This window comes from Anser brachyrhynchus (assembly GCF_964034855.1).
Source record: "Anser brachyrhynchus genome assembly, chromosome: 2".
Lineage (NCBI taxonomy): Eukaryota > Metazoa > Chordata > Aves > Anseriformes > Anatidae > Anser > Anser brachyrhynchus.
In genome coordinates this window covers 14,998,284-15,023,113 of record NC_137695.1, presented here as the reverse complement: position 1 = coordinate 15,023,113, position 24,830 = coordinate 14,998,284, and the positions used below count along the sequence as shown (strand labels likewise).

The 24,830-nt window shown below is 39.9% G+C and overlaps 1 protein-coding gene across 12 annotated transcripts in view; it reads right to left on the bottom strand.

Moving 5' to 3' along the window:
- The window catches only part of PARD3 (par-3 family cell polarity regulator), a 445,998-nt gene that overhangs the window by 385,769 nt on the left and 35,399 nt on the right, over positions 1-24,830 (bottom strand). For 11 of the 12 annotated variants that reach the window (XM_080583461.1, XM_080583469.1, XM_080583467.1 and 8 more), the window contains exon 2: positions 10,970-11,071. In XM_080583461.1, coding sequence (XP_080439587.1) covers positions 10,970-11,071 — 102 coding nt within the window. Of the gene's footprint in view, positions 1-524; positions 10,936-10,969; positions 11,072-24,830 lie in introns of those variants that run through there. The other variant, XM_080583462.1, reaches the window with a different exon arrangement.

The following is a 24,830-nucleotide window of genomic DNA, read 5'->3' as shown; positions in this document are numbered from 1 at the left end:
GGCACTACCTGTTCTGGAATAAGTAAAATATTTCACTCCCTAAAGCTCTCAGTCTGGTACGTTTCAACATTTAAAAAAAAAAAAAAAAAAAAGGAACAATAATAATGAAGAGCAGTGAAACATTGTTTGTAACCGGAATAATAATTTCAGAAGGTTCAGTACCCACCGCGTTTGTCAGCACAACAGACAAAACGCTACCAAAAGCTCACGGGGTGTGTGTTACACTACAGAGGCAGCTCCCCACAACAAAACAGAAATCTCAAAAGCAAAGAAGTCGGAGGCTTTTCTTGCAATCCAATTCGCACCACAAGTTTTCACTAGCTCACAAGAAATGTTAGAGAGAAAAAAGAAGCCACCCCAGCTTTACCTGCCCACAAGCTTGTATATGTACACATACGTACTCACACACGGGTTGCAAATCAGCAGAGACTGCTTTCCGCTTCACGTTACCAAAGCAAGTTTTACAATCTTTATATGAATTTTGAAAGTAAAGATATTTTTTTAAGAAACAGACAAACACAAACCTGCTTTTTCTTTGCCTGTCTTTTCTGAGCATCCAATGTAGCTGACTTAAAGCTAAGAGACTTGGACTGTCTCCTAACCTTCACTGAATCTCTCCGACGATCGTAAGAAAAAGACGACGACTTCTTTGTAATTTTCCTCTTAGGTGTGTCTGCCATTTCATCCACCAAAATGTGGGATCTTCAAGCAAACAGTGTCCCAAGAAAACAAAGCCTCAGTACCATCAAGCTTCCAACCGAGCTTACAGCGAACAGTCTTCAGTCCTGTAGGAAGCGAAGCAACCTCCAAGGAGTCGAGCCCACCTAAGAACAATCTGTTTTTCCAGCAGGATGTACAGATGAAAAAAGGCGATGGTCCTGCAATGCTGCGTGTCACTGAAGAGCAGGCAGAACTCCTTCTTGCTGTATAAACTCAAACAGGCTTCAGCAGTGATGCTAATCTGAAAAATGTAGTGACTATCCTGCTGAGCACGCTAAAGGTGAACGGAAGGTAGTTCCCTACACACCAGGAGGGTGTGGAAGTACACCAACAGGGTGTGGGGATGAAGCAGAAGACTTTGGGTTCAAAGCATCTTCTTAACTCCTTCCTTTCTAGGCTACTACTAACAAGGTATCTGAAAAGTCAGGCTGCTGAAAAGTTCCCCCAAAAAAACAGCATTACTTTCTTATTCTTGGACCCAAAGCACTTGCTGAAGGAACCTTTCTCATGAGATAGCTGCCCCATTCATTACAGACCCCGTTTTAACCTGATTCAAGTCATCCCTTTGTCAGAAAGGCTATTCACGCTACACATTACTTAGGAGGTACTTAGCTACTAAGCCTTCTAGAAAATGACGTCCAAGCCTATGTATGAATCCTACTGTCCTTTCTGGCAAGTAACTATGAAGTTACAGCACTCATTTAAGACCTATTAGTACTGATGGATAAGGGGGCAACGTAAATGAATTCTCAGCCTAGTGACAGTGTGGGAATCTTATCAGACAGCTGAGATTGCAGCTTTTGTACCAGGCCTGTGTTTAGGTAGGAATGTTTCCCTTGCATAACAGATTAGTCAAGGAACACTACGAGGGTGTAGAAGCCCAAGACTCCCTGCTATTGGTTTTGATTAAACAAAACATCTCCAAAGCGCAAAGTTGCACCGATGGGAATGTGCTTGCAAATCTAACAGCATCAGATTCAAATCTGGGTTAAAAGACAAAAAGGAAAACTTTCTTTTGACAAACTTATGCCACTGTTCAGGGTCTTCTCCAGAAACTTTTCCTTAATTTATTCATGACGCTACTTCACGTACAAAGTAACCGTGAATAATTTATACTTGCAGGATTATCCATTACTATAATTAAGCTTTAATATGGGTCAGTCCTCTGGTGTACGAGTCTCACCATCTCTATTAGGAAATATCTGTGAAGCTATTGCTGTGAAGTGTTTCTTTTAAGACCTGATGATATCAGTGAGTAAGAAGATAATGAATTCCCACAACAAACCTTAACTGCAGGTTTTTCTTTTGTTGTGGGATGAATAACACACCTCTAGGACAAAGTGATTTTGCTAAAATTAATGAAAAGATATCAGAATATCATGCATTTATTAGCCATAATGACCTAATTCTAGATTCACTGTGAGATTTATACCGTGAAGAATTATAAAACACTTCTTCATATTATCTACAACTCCATCTAGTTAGTGAATCTTATAATTATTACAAGATATAGAAAGAAAAAATCAATTATTAAATAGTTTTTGTACAGTGTCTCTTAATTATGATGAGTTTATAATACTGTAGCAGCCATCATCCATAGCCACAAATCGACCTTCCACGCTACCAGCATTAAACACTGTGAGACCATCATCATTTCCACACACTGAGGTTTTCACTAGAGTTTAAAGAGATTCCTACTTACAAACAATTTAAATATTTAAATTAACATTTCCCATGATTTACCAGCATCATCTTTCTGAAGAGTAAAACATAATCAGTTAAGCCAGCATAATGCGTACTTTTAAACCATGACATCTCAAAAACAATTACAGCCCTTCAAAACTTCTTTAAGCATCTGCACCATCTGCCAAAAACCACATATACTCTGATACACCATAAAAATTAAGGTCAAGGAACGTCTGAAAGCCTTTCACAAGTAGCTACTCCTATGAGTTAGGCTAATCGTGTTTCTTTGAAAACAACAGGCAGTATTTTATCCAAGAACTGTATCTCCTTTCATTTGCTTTGCTAATGAAAACTTTAGCTTCATCTGATGCCCCCAGATCACAGAACCAGAGAATTATGGAGTGGCTGTGGTTGGAAGGGACCTTAAAGCCCATCTAATTCCACCCTCCTGCCATGGGCAGGGACACCTCCCACCAGACCAGGTTGCTCAAAGCCCGATCCCACCTGGCCTTGAACACCTCCAGGGATGGGGCATCCACAGCTTCTCTGGGCAACCTCGCCAGTGCCTCACCACTCTCCGAGTGAAGAATTTCTTCCTTAGATTTAATTTAAGCCTACGCTCTTTTAGGATCTTGCACTGAAAAGGCAAAGAAGAATTCCTCAACCTCACTGGTGATTTTACAGTCATCTACAGTTTGCCACTTTCATCCTCTGTGCAAGGCTGAGTCCTGGTCCATTTAGGCACTGCTGCTGAAGAAACCGTTAATCTACACCTGGAATCAGCGTTGGCACCTCTTCTGTGCTTTAGCTATGTGTACAAAACCCCTTTTGGTTGTTGGGTGGTTGGTGGCTGGAGGCAGCCTGAAGTCCCACCACCATCACGTAGAGCACCAGGTGCCTGCCTCTCCCCTTCCTTGTCCTTGCTCCACCGCAGGGACCCCCCGGTGGCTCCACGGCCACCGGAAGCCTCCCTGCACTGACAGGGAAGGTCTCACCCTGCTCTTCCTCCTGCTCACATTCCCGCCCTCCCTTTTCTTTTTTCACACCTCAACTGCTCCCAGCAGCGACGTCCTCTCCCTTTCTCCACCACCTTGCCAGGTCTTCCAGTGGAACAGCAGAAAAGCATTCAGTTATTTTTGTAAGGGTGAGTCCTCTGGCGTTCTGGTGAATTAAGTGGCTGAGAGACAGGGTCAAGAGTGCCAGAGCCTGCACGAGGTAAGTGGCAGGAGAGGACAACAACGTGGGAGAGAGGCAAGCACAAGGGCAAGCTGCTGGGAGCCTTATTTTCTCCTGTTACATCTCACAGAGCCATACCTTGCAGCGTAAGCCAGAGATCTATTACAAAACCAAGAACATTTTCCCAAATATAATAGCTAGCTCAGAACTCATTATTTTGTGTACTCAATTAAGGGAGGCTTTCACTGAAAGCACATCACGTTTGCCAACATCTTACTTCATGAACCACGCTACTGTGTACTCCCTCTGTAGCACGGGACACTTCTGCAACTCCCCAGCCAGCGTTTCACTACCAACGTTCGGGTTCACACACAGCAATGGAGTGTGTCACTCCAGTATTCAAATCCCCTCTTTGCTTTCTTCCAGGGCAACTGCAAATACGCACAACCACAGATGTCCTACTTTCCATCACATACTTGTCCATAAGACCCTCTTTTTCATCCTGTGGTAGGTTTGTGGGTTATTTGATTACACTAACAAGTCGCTGTTGCTGAGGTGTTTCTTTCTGCACAGGATTCCAGCAGATTTGTCAGGCACAACTTTCACAACACTGCCGTAGTCTTCCCCAGTATATCACGTTCATGCATGAACCCACTATTATTTAAAGAACAGTTTTCACCAAATTATTTAATTTTCAGAAGTCAGCCCTACCCACAGCTCTTCAGATCTCCATGGAAACTAACTTCCAAATAATAAAACTGTCTCAGTTTCATGCTTCTCTTACCTGGGAGTTGTTAGTGCACTGATACAACTACTTCAGTAATTCAGCAAGGGAATTTGCATATTGCAGTTTATCCCCAAAATAAACAATGGATCGTGAACAGAGATGCTGTCTTTACAGAGCTAGAAAAAGTAAATGAGATTAAATGAGAGTAAATTTGGAGGACAGCACTGAAAGGGATATAAAACTCAGATGGGATAAAACCTTTAGTTAGCTCTAATATCTGTTAGTGACTGGAAAATCCACACATTTTGGTATTAGTATATTATGCCCTGAATTTCCTCAGTTCCGTAGGAGTTAGTCTCATCCATAAACATGGTGAAGTTAAAATTTATTTTATTAGAAATACTACAAGCATCTTAATTCAATTATTTGAGAGAACACAATGTTTATGTCTGGAGTATGTTATTTTCAAATATGTGTTCATTAAATACCACATATCTAAAGGACATTGATTTTCCCTTGGTTTAAATCCATCAGCAAGATGAACCTAAAAATCTTTTGGCCATCCCACTAATAACAAGTCAATAGTGTTAAAGCTAGAAAACCTGAGACATTAAAACAGAGTCATTCTGTTTTTATCCATCAGTTAAAAACAAATTGCCAATTCTGTCAAAATGTATTTAAAATAAAACATGCTGCACAATACTAGATGACATGAAGAGTTCATTGTTAAACTAAAGTTTTTAAATTTTATTAGAGAAAAAATCATGGAATTGTTGTATGAGAGGTTTCTTTCCCAATATCAATACTTTCCCAAGCTCAGCTGCACAAGAAGTTATTTTAAGCTGTTACAAGAAAAGAATGCCTTATGCTCAAAATGTGTTTTGCCAAGTCACTTATGAGTAACAACAAATTGTTTCAAGGTCATTCTGCTTTCCTGGGATACAGCGAAGGAAGTCACAGAACAAAATGAGAGAAGCTGGACACTGCAGCAGAGAAACACAGCAGTAGATAAAAATTAATTCTGTGGCAGTTTTGATGAAAAAGGGAAAGAGAATGGCATTCAAAGTATATATTTGAATAGTATTCGGGGCATTTTCAGGTTCTGCTATCAGATTTGCTGCACTGGATCTAGATGTTCTAGGGCTTTAATCTGCCAAAGGCACACAAACCTTAGAAGCACAACAAAAAATGTTCTTCTCTGTTTACACTCTTCAGGTTAAATTCTTAAGTTGTCAAGTCAAAGAAAATTCAAATGTAAATGCAGCTGTAAGTTTGCTTAAATGAGGCAGAGAGACCCAAATTTAGAACAAACAACACTACTTTGAGTACTCTGATTATGTGCTGATGGAAATCTAAAGATAACGCAAGTTTATCTGTGCAGCTTTCATCAAGTTCAAAAGCTCCTTAACATCACAGAGAATAAACAGACACCGGGTTACCAGAATCCCATTCTTTCTACGAGCATCACATTGTCACTGGTCTACCCAGAATTTATGATAAAACTGGAAGCCTTGCATAACTCTCCAAAAAAATAAGAGCGACAGGCCAAAAATCAATAGCAGCAGATATTGCAGTCACAGCTGTCCAGACCCAAGCTGGCCTTTAACCTTAGGACCATAATGCATTTGCTCAAAATAGAGTTATTTCTGTGTTGGTTTCAAGTCGACATTTGTTACAAACAAATAGAGTCATCCTTTCCAAAGCCACATTTTGTGTATCACATGCCTCTCTAACTCAACAGTGCTTTCCAAGAGGAAGTAAACAAAACAACAGTATTATTTAGAATTGACCGTATGTTTAACGCAAAAACCAAAAGTTCATTTCCTTTCCACTATGCTGGGAAAATATAATATGCCTAATTTTCCTAAAATGCCTTCATACCGCGTGAAGAAACTCATCAGACTTTCTCCTATCAGGACAGAAACAACCAAGTATTAAATTCACAGTAATCCTAACAGAGCATTTGTAGGTTTCTCCAAAAAGAGGATGAAAATGAATTGCAATTGATCTCACTGCATTTCAGCTGCAATTTAATTATTTAAATTAGCTAACTCTAGATTATGAACATTTATGAACTTTGTTTTGACACAGATCTATTAAATTAATGTTAATATTTAATTAATGAATGTTCATATTAAATGAATATTCATCCCATTTCCACCGGCAGTATTTCACTCAAAAGAGCAACGTTTTTTTTCCATGTCTTCTAGGAATTTCAAAGTATGGCTCACCAGCACCAAGCACCAACATCACCTTAATCTTACGCTGACCCAGATATGACCAACATGCACACAAACACCGTGGTAAGCACCAAAGTTCACTTCAGACACTACCAATCAATATTGCTCCATTTTGTATGTCTGCACTAAGTGGACATAAATATGAATTATGCAGGGTGCAGACCTGACCAAATATTTGAAAATGGTAAATCCAGCACAGAAAGCCCATTTTTCAGTTTAGAGAACATTACTCAGACTGTAACTCAAGTATACACCAAAATACAGCAAATTAACAGTGGTTATTTTTGAGAACTAGAGTGTTGAATTTGTTAGGACAGTGATGAGTGAAATCATAAGATGCAAATGCCTTTACAGCTAAGGGTTGCTAATCACAAGCTAAAAAAAAACCTCATACATTAGGGTAAATGAGTTTATTAATAATTATCCTTAGCTTCATACCCTGCAATGTTTCGAACAAGCTCTATTTGTCCAGCTGCTTACCAAAACCAGTAACTCTTAATGGCAGCTCCTCATTGCTTTCTTGGGGAGGAAAGCCTCTAATTTCTCAGAAACGCTGTAGCTACACGGAGAACAGACATTGCAGTCTGTAAAATTTTCACTGAGTAACAGCCTGAGCATTACTATGAAAGAAAGAATTATATATAATTACACGTTGTTGTTTTTTTTAATTGTCCAAAATACAAGTGACATTTTCAGTGAGAATTCAATTGGGAGTAAGTAATGTTCACTCACACACTTTTAAAATAGGAGATTACACAACAATATCTTGAATATTTTTTTCCATAGACAAACAAGAGTCTATGGGACCCCTGAATAAGTACTTCCATGTAATACACAAAGTATGAGGATCACTGAAGTGTCCATGTGCTTTGATCTGCCAGGAAAAATCATCACTAAGGATAGTCGTTGGGTTTTGTTTAGTTGGTGGGGACTTTTTTTTTGCTGCTGAGAATGTCTACCTAGTAAGAACTGAAGTCATCCATTATGTTATCATCCAGCTGGAAACCTGACAAGTTGACATATGTTTTTTTGAAAACCTTCAAATGAAAGGCTACTTCTACAAGTAACAGAAATCCAAATAAAAGTTTATTAACCTAACTTAAACATATTGTTCTAATCACTGCGTGGACAACAAGAACCATGTATTTTTAAAATAATTGAAATAGGCTATGCATTCACTAAAAGCAAATTGAAGAGAATTGTTTCTCCTTTTGTACTGGTGCAGAGATCTTGGACATTCATCATTCATCTGCCCAAGCATTTCAAGGAGCTTCCTCAAAAAGTAAGGAAAAAAAAGAACAAAAAAAAAAAAGACTACCTACTTGTATTCATGAAGGGTGAGAGGGAGGGAGAATACTGATGCATTTCCATTGGAAACTACCTTCCATAACAAAACCTAGACAATTTTTTTAATTTCAAGCATAAAAAAATGATTTCCATGAAAACACTATCCACGTGAGCATTTATTAACTTTTGCTTTAATTGCTTTAATACTGTTACTGCAAATAACTGCATTAACCAAGTCTTCATCGCCAACTTTATGTGTAGTGACATTGTGTAGTATGAAAGTCGGAGCTGCATGCCAGCTAATTTAGAAGGCATTATGCACTTTGTCAATGAACTATGTTAAAAGGCTTAAGGAAAGCTGTTTCAGAAAGGAACAAACAGCTTAGCAAAATCAAATTTTTCCATGTAGTTTGTTTTGTGTTCTTCTCTCTTTTTTTTTTTTTAAAGGGGTAAACAACACTGAACTTTGCAAATTATTCCAAAGAGCAACTGGTTAACCCTTACTCTTCTGTTCTGTTTTACCAAGTGACAAAAGAATACCAAAATACAGGGACAGAAAAAGCTAAATAAAGTCACCCTATCAGCCTGCACGTTAATGGAAAGGATACTGTCACAAAGATACTTCTCTTATTCCATTCAAAACAGCTGCTGTCTCTAAGGATCTTTGTATTTGTTATAGGATAGAACACTTTCTCCATGGAGACAGTGGAATAGGGGTAAATATATTCCTCACATTTCTTAGAGTTCTGTTTTACTAATATAGTTAACTATAAAGAGTGAAAAGTTTAGCAAGAGGGCAAGCTGGTCCTTAGCTGCTTCACATTCTATACTGCGCTTGTATGACATTGCACCAACAACTGTGGCATAGAAGCAATATAATAAACACAAGTTGTAATATTTTTCACTGTGGGAACAATGCTTACATCTAAAGAATCACGATAACAGCAAACTGATTTTCAGAAGTACACGACAGACAGTAAATAGCACAACCATCTTTGTCACCAAGAATGTAAATATCTTCCTTGTGAAAATGAAATGAAAATTAAGGTACTAAGTTTACAGTTTTGCAATATTCGGGATATTTTTGTCCCAGTTAAAAAAAATTGCATAGGCTTATGTTTAACTTTGACCGTAACTAAACATGCAGACCTCAGAGATAATTGAAATGTTTAGACAATCTATTTTTAAACAAGACAAGCTGAAGTGGGTGGGTATATATATAAAATATTACTAATTGGAGTTATACTCAGAACCTTGGAGTAATGAGACCTATATCAGGTTCTGCTAACACAGAACTAGCAGATACACTCGATATGGAGGAAGCACAAAACACAATGCTAACAATCCAAAACTACAGGGAACCAGGAAGGTCAGCTGTAAAATGTAAGATAGGAAACTGAAAAACAATGACTAATGATTGAGATGCTTGAAGAGAATCAAATGTGAAGGTCAACTGAGAATGATTAATTCAAGGATATAAACCAATATAGCACAGTGCATGTTTATATTGCACCTTCCTAATCAATCCTACAAGGTCTCTTAAAAAAAAAAAAAAAAAAAAAAGGAAAGAAATTTAACTTACAAATGCTACCAGTAGAGATATGCCAGATTCACAAAATCAGAGGAAATAAGCTTGGCAAACACGGAAATAAATACTACTAGCTATTAGGTATCTTGTCCATCTGTACACAAAAACACTATTGCAATAATGACACTGCTTGTTTCAGTTGCAGTCAAGAGTTTTTCAGCTATTAGTCATGCACACATAAACACCCACAGAGTTTCACTGGGAGGAATTACCCCACTTGAAGGCGGCAAGCTAAGGTAGCAGCCAACAAATGAGGTCTTGAAGTCACCAGAATTTAAACTTCTCCTTTTGAAGGGAGGAGCACGTGAGGAGCTAAGAAGTGCATGATTCAAACAAGTCATAAGTCATACTTCTATGTGTGTGTGTGTATATGTGTATATATATATATATATGTATGTAGTTAGTGACAGCTTCCACCAGTCTCCTTGAGGCCCGTAAGCAAAAGCTAAACTAATCATACAACTTCAGGCCTTGAATATGAGATAACTAGCTGGAGGTTTTTATTAGCTTTTCATGAAATCTTAGATGGGCACTATTTTTATTGAAGAAATTCCTGAAAACTCAGCTCTGTTACTCTATACAGCTTGAGTAATCCCAATATTTCAGACAGCGAGGAGTCTTCATGTCCCAAGACTCCTCTCATAATTTTTATTTATAAAGTCCTGGTTGAAATAACCAAGACAATTAAGTTTTGTCACAAGAAATGACTGCAGGCAAAGTATTTATTTCTGAAAAATTAACTGAAGAGTCATCATTTGGCCTCTTTTCAAGGAGTATTCAGAGTGCCTGTTGCTTCCAACAGAGGCAATTACGGATCCTGTCCGTGAAGGGAGCAGGGTCCTAAAGCGCATTTCCAGACTGAAGTCTGCATCAGGCTCAGGCACTCTCAAGACCTTCAGCAAACATATGTAACTTTGCAGAGAAGAGTGGCATATTTACATAAGCCTTTACTGTTTGCCACAGTGTTTCTTACCTTACCCTTTTTGAACATGTAATTTAAAGACACGTGTATCTGTAAGCTCAATCAACCAACCAATAATGAAAAACCTCCTAGATGATAGTGATCTAAATCTCTACTTAAAAAGCACACACAATGCCCAACAAAAACAGCGTATAGTTATTTTCTCAAGATCTGTGTATCCAGCAATTCCACCCAAACTGATTTACAAAAACAATCAACCCTCCACAGTTGAAATGCATTTTTCATATATTCAACCAGTAACATGAAGCTAAAATCTTAACTTGCACATTCAATTTTTTGTTTTTGCATTATTGTTCTCCTTTGAGATTTTTATTTTTAGTATTTTAGCTCATTTTCTTACTTGAACTTAAAAAAAAAAAAGCACGATTTAAATAAAATAATTCCTGAGCTTTTTTGAAAATCATAATAGTAACAAACTCCTACACCCGTCAAGCAAGCTATATCAAAATACTAAAACCTTTGCACTGTTTGACTCCACCTCCAGCCATGTGCTGGAAGCACAGAATACTGTCCTAACCACGTACAGTGCACGTCGGGCTTCTTTCATAGCTATTTGTACTTACACGGTCTTTGTCATCGGCTACGTCACAAAGAATGTCATCCAGATCTAGGATCCCACCATCCCCATGCTCCAGTCGATGTACTTGTATCCAGTAGTTTGGATCCTGCATAAAAGGCAGAAAGAAAAAAGAAAAACATCACATATATATATATATACACATATTTTTTAAAAAGGAAAGAGGTTATTCACACATATAGTTAACGTTGCAATCAACATTAAAAAACACCCATTTAGGTCATATTCCTGTAAAGAAATGTGAATTGAAATATGAAGCCAAAGGTGTTTTTTTTTAATCACCCATGTACGTATATACATACACTTCCCCCTTTCATCGGACAGGCATGATTCAGTGCCATCACTGACAGAGAAGAAAAACGTTCCCGATGTTACCAAATGTATATACACATACATGTTATATATATAAAAGCTAAATACATCCTCCTCAAATGAACTGTCTCAAACAGTGGTCAACAGGCACAAAGCTGTACCAGAAAACTGTAATGTGTGTTTCTTTATTTTGTGTGGTTTTTTATGTGACAGTCGTAATGGTTTAACAGCTTATCTTACGGGTAGAAACCAATATTGCAGTGGTATCAAAGAACTTTCTACCTGTTTTGTGTTTTGTGTTTTGTGTTTTGGTAGAGTTGGTAGGTGGCATATCTGATTCTTAGACAAAGAACACTCCATATGTTAATTCAGAAAAGATACATACACACACAGACACATATATGTGCGTATATGACACATATATGTGTGTGTTTGCATACAGATATATAAGTCTACCAGTAACTGGCAAAACTGGCTTTATAGTCTTCGCTATTAATTCTGATACAGAAGGAAGCCAGAACTGACAGAGTGATGATGCACCCACAAAGTGCCTGCTGCATATTGCTGTATCTCCTGGCTGCAGCCTAGTACTCAACCTGCTCTTCTTAAAGGGTTTGTTTTCCAACAGGGAAAAGTTGCACTATAAACACACCACCTGAACATGATGCATTATGTTTTCTTGCTTCTCAAACATTCTCCCTTCACAAAGCCAATGCCCTGGGCTGTTGTTACAGGTGGAATAGTAACAGAGCTTTGCTGCCTTTCACAGAACAGACACGACTGCAAAAAGTGACTAATTTGAGGACCTTCCAACTTGCACCATCTTGCAAAGTGTGCCTGACTTCCTAGAAAGACAGGAACTAGCATCAACATCTTTTCTGGTATCAGTGTCTAGAAGGAAGAAATTATTATTATTATTATTATTATTATTATTATTATTATTATTATTATTATAATATAACCTTGATTTCTTAAAGGATAGAACAGGACAAAAAATGGGACAAGCAGAATTCCTCTAAATCCATTTGTATTTTTAAATCTCGAGAGGACATGAAGTTTTGGACAACATGCTTTAGGGAAGAACATCAAGTGACATTCATTTTGTTTGTAATATCCTAGAACACGATTTCCAAAGTTTGAAAACCAACTTTGCATGCGATATGTGTAGGTCAATGATTCTGAAGAAATTTGATAACCGTGAAAGTTGCTTCATTTCTATCTAAGTATATCCAGCTTAAGTCCTGCTGTAAATTATCACCATCAGATGCTCAGATTTCAGAATTACATTTTACAGCCATTAGGCTATTCATTTCAGAAATTAAATCAGTGATGTTTTCTCTAATTTCTGTAGTTATTAAGATCATTACCTTAAATTTCTGCTAAGCAAGTATTTGTCACAAAACTAGCTGATTTTCCTAATGTATGGCTTTCCCCACGCTGCAATTAGCATTGTAGTGCATTATAGAAAATAACTCAGCATCCATTTCTGCAAAGTAAAATTTCAGAAATAATTTAAAGCAGCACTACATTATTCACATTATCATGCATGCAGAGGAACTTCAAGATGCTAAGGAACTTCAAAGACCCTTAACAAACGAGTTCTAAAGCAAAGTCCACCGAAGACGTGCCTTTGCAAATTCTGCTCCCAAGCTAAAAGGCAAGACACCTTTCTTCATCGTCTAACCCATTATGAAATACTCCTCTGTCTCTGGTACCTAAAGCAGACACTGAAGCACAGTTATGAAGACCCAGGCTTTGAAGACACAAGAGAACTGACAAGCTCTGAAGCCTCAAGGACTTGGTTCTTGCTTCCACTGCTGATTGCTCCAGCTCAAAACCCAGTCAGAACTGAATCATAAGCTGGGCTTCACTGCAGAAATAGAAATGGAGAAACTATTTTGGGGTTTAAGAGGGAGTCCGATCCCTCACATTTCACACGCATTACAATTTGTGTGTGCATCACTCAATCTTCTTGGTGAAAAATGAAACATTGGAAACAGAGAACTGCAATCCTGGCTCAGTGACTGGCCTACAGCCATCAAAACAAAGAGCACCCAAAGCAAAGCTTCAGTATTCTTGGAGGCTTTTTTTTTCCTTCCTACCACAAGTATTTCCCACCTCCAAGGCAAATATAAGGAAACGTTCAAGATTACAGTATCAGGAATCAATAACAGAAACGCCCACTTCTGATGCACGGTTGTGCTATTTCGGTGTGTTCAATCTGCATTAAAAATAGCTTTGCTATACGCTGCATCACTTTGCTAATTAGTTCCTTTAGAAGTTTCTCAGTGTTGCATAAGCCGTTTCAGATAGCCTTCTTTTTTCCTGCAGTACCTATTTGTTGTGCCATAACCTGAGCTATTCTGGTCGCTCTTCCTGTTTGACGAGGCCTTGATACAAAACAAGAAGTTAGCAAGACCAGACAAGAAATATAGAAAACTAGTTTGGCAAGAACTCACTCTGGCAGGATTTGGTAAGTAAATATGAAATAACAATGAAACATTTCATTAAAGCCTTTTCCAAACTTCACAGAGCAGCCCTGCTCTTGAGGCCCTTTTGCTCTATTAACATTTTCCCATAAATCATGGATTTGGTGGGGGAGGCTTGGGAAGGAAGAGAGGTCTAGTGGGGAGTCACATTTGGTAGAGATTAGTTATATCATAACCCCACTAACCTCCAAAAAAAGCTCGTCATTTCACTGCACTAACAAAATCCATAGCAATAAGATGGCCCCAAACTGTAACAATTAATTCTATGCAATAACTAAACAAACAAGATGGAAACATTTAAACTGCGTAAATGCTCAAATTAAATTCCTACTCTGTGTTCTGCCTACAACAAACACATGTTGTATAAGCCTATACGCTCTATTTGCTAAATGCAAAAGAAAGTGAACCAAACTTAGCTCTGACTTGAATTCAAGCGCATTGGCTTCACAAGGGTACCCGTATTCACAGCTCGGTCAAGTTGCATTTTTCAACTGCATTTCTCCTTGCAGCCAGCACACAGCCATTCATAATTTCCTATGCAATAGCAGTGGCACAGTCTTCAAATATTTTCTGAAGCAGTCAAAAAAAAATACTGTTTTGGCTTAGAACAGTTAGTGATTCATAATGTGGAAATCGGCAATTAACAGTTTACTGGAGTTTACACAACTTCATCTGTGGGGTAAATTGGTCCAAATCTTCCTTCAAGACACCTCAAAGACCTTCACGATCGCCGTCTCCTGGTGGCAGTGCACAGCCCACAGGTGAGGGCTCACAAACGAAGGACTTGCTCCAGCAACAACGCCTGGAAATGCTGCCTGCTCACAGCAGACGGAATGGGGTGCTTACAGCATTGAGAAGGAAATGGCTGCTCGTTGCAAAATATAAAAAGTGCAAAGGACTTCAAGTCTAGAAGGTGGAGAAGTCAATTTCTGCAAAGATGAAAAAATACTAAACAAAAGTTAAATGATAATTTTAAAAAGCCCAAATATTTTCAAGAAACCTGCTTCAGAATTGTTCTGGTTTAAGAAAGCAACATCCCAGGCTCAGATATTTTCCTGTAGCTTCAAAATTTGATTTTTTAAATTACAATTAGGTTTGCACATTTTGTTCAACAAAACAAAACTGTATTTATAATCTCTCTCACTCTTGCTTGTCATTGCTCCAAAGGGTACTTACACTGTCCAACTCTGCAATACATTTAGGGGTATCAAAACACACTGATAGAAAACTCATTAGCTACACTGCTCTACCAATGTGTAAATTAGCAATGCACAATTATTTCATAAAAACTATATATAAGTCTTTGTCACTAGTGCATGCAGAAGAACTAGCAAGTTCACTTCATTGAATACGAGGACAGAAGTAATGCTAAACCTGATTTATAACATCTTCATTTAAATATTGCATCACTCAGCTCAAGTCTAAGCAAGTCAGATCTCCTATTTCCTGTGTACACCCATTTAACTATTCTACTTGACGACTATTATAAAGGTACTTATAATTTAAACACGAGCACCACATTTTCTGCTCCGAAGTCCTCTATAATGGAAGATAAATATTTGCTAAGTGAACACTAACACTGAGAGTGGAAGCAAAAACAGCTTAGCAAAGCCAGTATGAATGCAGTCACTCATATTCTGTTTATTCCATATGACATGACTTGTAAAAAGCACAAAGGAAAAACTGAGAAAACCATTCACTTAAGTAGCATCAATCAATATTCTGCAGCTAACAATTTCATGTTCCCACATAATGGAAACAAGGACCATATGTGGAAAACAATACCTAGAAACAGGAATGGAAACTACAATGTGTTCTTACTAATGGCACAGAAAGATTTCTTACCCCTTTATTGCTAAATATGTCTTGGTTTGTGCAAATGTACTCCTTCAAAGAATGTATAAAAGTGTTTAACATCAAAAGTTACAATAAAGAAGCTTGTCCTTTGGAATTTTTTTTCCATATTGTACAAGAAGAGAACACCATAAACTTCATCAGAAGAAGCCATTTATGTAACAGAAAGCCAGCCTCCTAAAATGTCCCGTCCGCCTTATGATGTGCAGAGTTTCCACATCTACGTGCCACCAAACGATGCCTGCTGCTGTGACTCCACCTCACCTGCCGCACCAGGCGGGTCCCAAAGCACCACGGATATTGCATCTGCGTGGCTAGGATCATGCAGATGGGGCTGGGCAGCAGGGGTAAGCTGTTGTGTTCAGTCTGATGCCTGCCCATGAGGCCTCCAGCAGAGAGCAGTGCTGGAGCAGGGCAGCGAGTGCTTCCCAGCTCCTGCCTCCACCCCCACCTGCGGCCGCACAGCCCGGGCGTCCACCGTCCGACCTCAGCCTTCAGCCGGGTGCACGTCGGTTGCACTCGCCACGACAGTTTGTTACACATCTGGAAGTCAGGTAAACCAGATTTTTACCACACACACCTACGTTCTCTGATCTGCTAAGGCCGAAACGGCAAGAATATTTCTTAGCACGGCAAAGTACCTTGGGAAGTGGGTTGTCATTGCCACGCCGAGCTCATCGCGGCTTCCTGAGCTCCTCTGTGACCACCTTTCTAAAAGTGAAGTGATTTAAATTTGGATATCACTTACAGCTTTTTCTTTTAAGACCGTTTTCAATACACAGATGCTCAGAGGATTTTTAAAAAACACTCAACGAGACAGTTGTGCCCAAATATTGTAGCGCAAGTCTCAAAGGAAAAGAGACTCTCCACAAAGTGTGGAGCTGCAGGAGCAGCTCCCAAAGTTTCAATACAACTTCTCATTTGTAAATGAAGAGAGAAAGGGAAAGTAAGCATGCATTTCTAGCTTCTGCTTAAAATCATCTGGAGTTTAAGAGTACATCACAACGTGTGTGGCTATCTTCACTGTTTGAGTATTCTGAGAACAGATAAAGCTTTTGTGGCGAGAGACTACACACGGATCAAAACTAACACAATAACCCGGCTCGGGTGTGGACTGGACTTGTCTGTTCAGCAGCATATGGCACTTGGGCGTGTTAACACAGGCTGAAAGGAAAATAATGGTTAATAAAAACTAATGCATCTGAAAATTTGCCAACGAGTTCATTCATTTCCCTGTCTAGCTCTGTACTGCAGGAGGGAACCGTCAAAACAAGCTGTCAGGTGCCAAGGAAAAGCCACGGACGCTGGGCTCCAGTCACGTCGCACAGCCCCACAGCCCAGTAAGGAGGGCAAACACCTGGCTTTGCGTGGCGTCTTGCCCCCATCACAGACCTACTGGAATTTCAGACACACAGACCTGTGTAACGCACTGCACCAACACGGCGGGGGGGAAGGCAGCTTAAAGACAACTGCTTTCTCTTAGGCATGCTGACATTGGACCAGGGCAGATAGCCGTGATTTTCAACATAAGGATGTTCACCATCTCTGCAAGGGCACAAGCCTGCAAAATACTTAGCATTAATGAAAGTACTCCGGCATGCATCAGAAAGAGACTGATACCTACAACTCTCAGGTTACCGGGCCCTGAGCTGCACGGACAGTCACCTCCGCCTTTTCTGCTGGCACTCCCCCTGCAGTCACTCCCCGCCTCGAAGTTTTGGAGCGTGTCTACTCTACCTTGCCCTGTGCCCCACGAAGGAAAGAAAAACAGGGCTTTTTCTTCCCTCACCCATAAAATTGCTCTTTGGACTAGATACCACGCTAAAGTAAATTTATTAGTATTTTGTACAACCAAGAAAGAGAGAGCTACAGCTGGGAAGGTTACATATACATTAAGAAGAGGGTTTAATCTTTTTTTACATATAGGTATACATATGATATCTTCAACCAAGAGTTACATAACTGATTGCAGATATGAACCAGCCATGAAAAAGAGAAAAACATGCAAGTCTGATCACTGAAGCATCTTGTTCCATTTTCACATTCACCAATACTTTTCCAGCCTCGCTAAAAGGTCTTTAACTTAGCAACAATCCATTCAAGATAACATAAGAACATCTGGCCAGTATCACTCTTCCTGAGACAATGAAATGTTGGAAAGGGTGTTTATGAAGCAAAAAGCAATGATAGCTTTTGCATGCATCCTACATGCCTACTTTCAACAATAACAGTGATTTACTTAAAAATTTATCATGTTACACCATCAGCTTCAGTCCTCAGTCCTGATAGCCAAAGAAATATTAGCCAATTATTAGACCACTTGAGAAATTAAACGTCTCCAAAAGCCTACTCATTGAAATAATATAGTCAGTAAATCGATGGGACACTACCATATACTGAGTTGTGTTGCATTACTACGGAGTACAAAAAAACATCAAGGAACTACTGGTTCTTGCTCTAAACAGCAAAAGTGTGCTGGTAAAAACAGGGAACTTACTTTGTCTGTTAACCACAATGAAGTTTGCATAAACTTTCAAATCCCAGGATCACAAAATGGCTTGGGCTGGAAGGGACCTTAAGGGTCATCTAATTCCAACCTTTCTACACAGGAACCTCTTGCTTTTGTGAAATAAATGTCCTTGTACATAACGATTTCCTAAATACACCACTAAAATAGACGTACTCTAGAGGTACCCTAGACAACTAACACCCACGGCACGGCTGGGGCTGGCAGGGACCCGGGCGAGGTTTGGGGAGCGGGGGGCACGGCCCCTGCCTCCCCTCAGGTCGCAGCCTGCTGCCACCCGGGGCCTCCCCGTCCCCGCGGCGGGCCCTGGCCGAGCTCTGGGCGGCTCCTGCCGGCCCCTTCCCCCGGGTACTGCCGAAGGAGGCCCCGGAGGGGCTCCTGGGCCCGGGGACAGCGGCTCCGGGGCCAGCCGGTGGCCGCACGGCCCGCCCGCCGCTAGGAGGTGCCGCTGCCAAAGGGCAGGGGCCGGCTCCCGGCCGCCGCTGCCGCCCTCGGGGCGCCGCGGCCTGAGGTAACGCGGGAGGAAGCCTCGCGTCTGTCTGTGACAGATTAACGCGCTTCTCCTGATTGTTTTTCTTTACCAACGCTACTGTTGGTTTGTGCTGTGTGATCGTGTTTGCCTGGGGGAAAAAAAAAGATAAAAATATTTGAGGAAAATGTATGGAGTGGGTCTATAAACTCCTTCACATCCATGTTGGGAGCACTGAGTAGCACCACCCTGCTTAAACTGCGAAATAACTTTTATGTGGGATTTATTCCTCCACAGGAAAATCCTAGACCTCTATCCCAGCACTGCCGCAGCCTCCAAGCGTGCTAAATCCACAAGGGAGGTAAGAGAAACTTGTCCTTTTCAGAGTATTTTGTTGTAATGCAGAGATGATGCCAGAAATCTGCATAGTAAACACAACAACAACAACAACAACATGCAACAAAACAGCTCATCAAATACAATTTATAATTATTAGCACTAGCTTCAGATTATGGATATGAATCACAGCAATCAAGTCCAGAGTTCACAAACGCGTAATAAAATATACTGACTATAATGGTGCACGATCTTCTATGCAGACATGGGAATCTGGGCAACGACGGTGAAAGAAATGCACAACATCTTTGGTGTGTAGCTTGGCAATTGATCCGTGAGTGAATTTGATTAGAGAGAGGAGTGTTTTCTAGTTCTCCTGAGAGCTCCCTTACATCCATCCATCATTACAGCACTGCTTGGATTTAAGCTTCCATTGGTTTTTCAGCCACAATGACAGCTCTTCAAACTCAGAGCTAGATTTAGACTGGAATAATGTATTTTACTGGAATAAACAGCCACATGTGTATGTCTTCATATACAGAAATAGATGTTGCAGACTGACGTGTACGATTGACCTATGTCAATTAAACGTTAAAAAAAAAACGTGTCTGACAAAATGCTTCAAGGGAAGATTTAGGAGGGCACAAACACAGCTGTCTACTCTACTGACAACCAGCGTGAGATGAAGAGCCTAATTTATTTCAGAAATGTACTGGAAATAAGACTTTCATTTGGGGGCTATTAATATCAAGCACCATGAAAGATGGAAACAACGAATTCTGATACATGCTCCCCAGTGGGCAGAGTCAATTAATCTTGTAGTATATGAGCTCTAAACTACGATTAATATGCAGAGTTGTAAAAACTACTACAAACAGAGCCTTACATTTCCAACACCTTGTAAGCTATGAAGTTAGTAAAGAATATGAAATGTCCTTCTCTCTCCTGAAGACTACTATTCCTCTGGAAGCTTCAAAGTCAAAGTGTGGTGGGTAGGACTTTGCAATACAAACAGCTTTGCCGAACCATGTAGAAGGAATGCATAAGTTATGTGAATCACAGGAAAGATCATCACTTTTTAGGTCAGCGATACAGTATCTTATGTTTCTGATAGGATTTAGTTTTATTAATTAGTCAAGCAGAAAGAATTTTTTTCCTGAAAACAGAAGCATGAGTAGACAATAGACAACTGTGAAAACAATGTAGATAGATAAAGCACTTGTACAGCACTGTGTGTTCAATAACAAGGATAAATGTGTTCTAGGAAGGCACAAACCAATGCATCTCTAGACACCAATATGGGAAAGCACCTGCCCTTGCTCTGCCAGGTGGCCCAACCTCTGCGCTTGTTGCTAATAAGTAAGATGGGGACTGAAGGCTTCGGGAGTTTCCACTGTGCCCTACAGAAGTGCTCCCAAGACTACAATGACCTTGTCACCATTTGGAAGACAAGGAAATGGCAATTCTTCCCCTTCCTTCATCCTCCACACCTGCGTGGAGATTGTAGCTCACACCATAGTCTGCTTCTATGTGTCCTAAGTAGGCTGACACGAGGACAGAGGACCCTCACACCAGCACCCCATCATCGCATCCACAAGGATCAGGCACCAGAGGCAGAGGATGGCTGTTTCACACACACCTGTGCATACCCACATGAGTGCCTGTGGGGCAGACCCACCAGGGAAGATTTATTTCCAGTTAGTCTGCAAAAGCAATGTGGAAATAATCATAGTAGCATGTTAATTTATCCATTAAATACTTTTCAAGACATTTTAACCAAAACAGGCCTTATTTTCATCTCTGGGGGAAAGTTTTAGCAACAATATTTAGCTGTTACTTTTCCAAACTGCCCAGTCTTTTTGAAGCAGTGTAACTTCAATATTGTCTTGTGGCTCTGATTGAAGGGTACAGTCATTCATTTCTAGACACTCCTAGCATTTGTCTAAAATGCTGAGAACAATCACTATATAAATACAACTATTATAATCATTATTATTTTTGTAAGGTTAAATAAAACAGATTTGCCAATCTTTGAATTCAGGGCTCTGAATACTGCCAATCCAGAGCAGGAACTGCAAGGTTTTGCTTCAGGTATGGGTGAAAGAAAGAAAACACCTTACCTCCAAACTCCTAATAGTAATAATCTCTAGGATTGTTTGCTTTGTTTTCAAATGTTTGCATAACTTCTAAAGATAAAGATTAAAAAAAAGATTTACTCTGAGGTAGCCTTAGATTTAGCACGGCTGTATTATAGCTGCCTGACCATGCTGCGTGGTATTACCATTTTTTTATGATAAAGAATAATTAGCACCACAGCACGCTGGAGACTTCATGGGGAAGATAAAGACAGAACAAATGCTGAGAGTTTGTGTCCGTGCTTAGGTCAAAGGTCATCAGTTACAGTTCTTCCTCACAAATCTGCTGTAATCCTCTTTTTCAAATCAATAACCAAGCTCATGCCTGGCCCAAGCTCAAGGCCAGCCCCATTTAACTAGAGGAAACCAGAGTCCCAGTTCCCACCCTCTGCGTGGTGAAAACAGCCCCTAGCAGGAGAACCCTAACCATTCTTGCCCTGAGCTCTCATCTCTGCAGTGACTCTACCCTTACTCTCCTCAAAGTTCTCTCTTTTCCTTCAACCTTATTTACGGTGCCAGAATGCCATTTATACCAAAAATCACCTGGTCCCTGAGGCTGCCGGGTGCACCACAACCTCCCCCTTCTTCCTCTCCCTCCTCAAAACCTACTCTTCTCCTTCATCATCCATAATTATTTATGGCTCACCATCACTTCCATAGCCGGCCAGCAGCAGCAACAGAGAGCACTCCCAAGATATTAAAGCAAACACTGATGACAACTATTGGGAAAAAAAAAAAAAAGATTTAAAAGCATCAACCTTCCATTTACTACACCGCAATCACTACGCTGGTATTCCTTCCAACTTTACCTCGCGATACCCTTGCAGACCTAGCTGCATTAGTGCCCAGCAACATGAGCAAAGCTTGCAAAGTTAAGCCCTGAAAATGAATCCACTAACGTAGGAAGTTGGGGGCTAGCACTAAGAGCCTCATTTTACTTTCTTAGTTATCTTCTCCCTTGTCACCTACAGCGATAGGGAGCAGCTAACAGCAGGGCACTGAACTCTAACCCATTACGCATCCTCCAAAATTGCTTAAATCTCTAACAGCATGTCTGCACTCGTCAAAATTAAAGCAGAAGTCTTGATTAAGAGAGAAGCAAAACCAGCTAGTCTTCTTGACCTGAAATGAAAGCAAGAAAAAAAAAATAACCATTAAAACCAGTGAAGCAATGCCAAGCCCTATTTTGAACAAAAGGTAAACCTTTAAGTCTTCTCAACTGAGCTGTGAGTGCATCGTATAGGAAATCGTAAAAGCAGCTTAATTTTTCCAGCTCTGGACACCATGATCTGTGTCTCTAGACACTCTGGTGCTTTCAGTCCTAACCTATAATGTGGTCTAGGTTAGAAATTCCCATCTTCATAGCAAAGTCAACCCTGGCAAAAGATAGAGATAAATGACTCAAATGTATGCAGGGTAAATATGTTAGAAATGCACTAAAATGCAACACAATATTCCACCTTCAATTGTATCTTTCAGCCCTGTAAAAAACAAGTAATTATCTTTCCTCTTCTGGTAGATAAGTAAGAAAGTATTTGTTACTTGCTCAAACCTGGGTTTGAAACCTCCAGTTTCTACTTCTTTACATGCTTTGAGAAACTGACTTTATAAAAATGCTTTCAGTAAAACCATATCCTTATTTCTGAGAATTCTTCATAGAGCCAAAAAAAACGATTAAAAACAAAAACAATTCTAAAAAACCTCAGTTCATACATTTACAGAAAAGTTTTGTTTTGAAGTTTTATTTTCTGTAAGTAATCCCTTTAAAATGAATACAGTACATTTGAGAGGAAGAAAAACAAGTAGCAAACCCTGGCTAATGAGCCCTAGAAAAAAAACAGGTTCTTAGAAACTACACAAGTCTTTTTTTTTTTTGAAAACCTGTCTATATTATTCATCTGGGCTCTCTCCAACTGGTGCCACACCAAAAGGCTGAGATAGGAAGGTGCCAACATCTCTCGCTAACTTTGAATTATTAGTGTTTAACCACTACTGCTGTTACTTGCATTAAGATAGTGTCTTAGGTTCCAGTGAGGAGCAAAAACTGCTTGCTGTTCTGTAACCATACAGGACAGCAAAACGAAAAGAGCTTGCTGAGTAGGAATAGATTAAAATACGGCATCTTTTCGGCTGTTGCAGCATATGTTTTAGATAGCATACACTCCCAAACAACTCCCAAGCCAGTGCTACATCAAGCTAACTGAAGTTTCAAACCATTTCGTCTAACCACAGCCTCTGTCCATGTATTTTTGCAAAACACTTCAAATGAATTAATTTAACTTTGCAAGTTATCCCCTAGCAACCAATTGTCCTTTGTTGTGTCTCTTCTCTTCTACATTAATAGCAGCAGCACTGCTAAAAATACAATGAAGTTTCAATAACTGGGATAAAAATATATTAGAAAACAAAAACTTTTTAAAAACTGGAGTGACAGAAGCTTGCAAGCAACAACACAACCTCCTTGCATAAATAAAACCCACTCTCCGATTTTTAAAACTAAGAATATTGTTCCTACCGAGGAAATCTGCCACATAAAGGTTTTGTATTTGGATTCTCAGACTCTTCCCTTATGCTTGGCTTTGATTCAGAAAAGGGAAAAACAAAACAAAACAAAACAAAAAATGATGTGCACTTAACCAATTGAAAACACTAAGAAAAAAGAAAGCACATTCAGGAGCCCAAACACGCATTTCCATTTCGCAGGTACTGAGGACTTGCTTTCTAGTGGGGAATTCTTCAGTTTGGCTGGAAGTCTTAGGGCTGCTTTTACAAGCATTTTGCTACAGGCAAGTAACTCACTCGCAAGTGTGCACAGAGGAAAGCGCCAGCGCCCCGTGGACAAGCCAGCCCCATGGAGAGGTCAGTTACACCCGATACCTCCCCAGCATTACCAGGGGATTCAGCTTCTCCGTGGCTTTATGAGACTTACTGCTGAGAGAATTCCCAAAAAAGCCCCCAGTCTATATTTAGTGAACTTTTTCAGATATGGAGAGGTCATGAACTTCCTTGCTTTGGTGAGACAAGAGCAAGATCTACAGGCTGCAAGCTAAAGATAAAGTTGGCTGGGGGCCGTTGCTATCTTGCAGGCAGAAAGCATTTCTAAATCAGAGCCCCTCGGCACTTCAAGATTAAGTAGGAAGGGGGAGAAAGCAGCGTTTTGCTGCATTTTTATGCATCGGTGCCGAACAAAAGGGTGAGGCAAAAAACCTCCTCTTCATTTAGTCCTCAATTTAAAAAACAGACTGTTTATACAAGCACATGTAAGAGATTGCATGACCATAAAGTAGGTGGGGGGATGAATGCTGCACACACACTAGGTAATGGAGGAAGAGGGATTATATTCTCCCGGCTGTCATGAATCAGACGCTGACTCACAGCGATACTCTGGGCCAGGCCAAACTTCTGTTCCAAGTTCGCGTGCATGGATTTCATCAGGAGGTTTGCGCCGAACAGTAAAATTTAGCCCTAGTAACATTTTATTTTGCTGGATGACTCGTACCTCTTCTATCCTTCCTATTTTGGAGGTGATTTCATTTCTTTCTACTCTTGAACAGCATGGACATTTTCACACTTGGAATGCTCTCGTCCTGTCTACCAATACCAAATATAACACAACAATTAACAATAAAGTGAAATTTTGTGATTTGATAGAAATGTTTTAGATGGCTTAGAGTAATAGAATAGAAATCTAGGATCATGTAATCATCTAGGTTGGAGAAGACTTT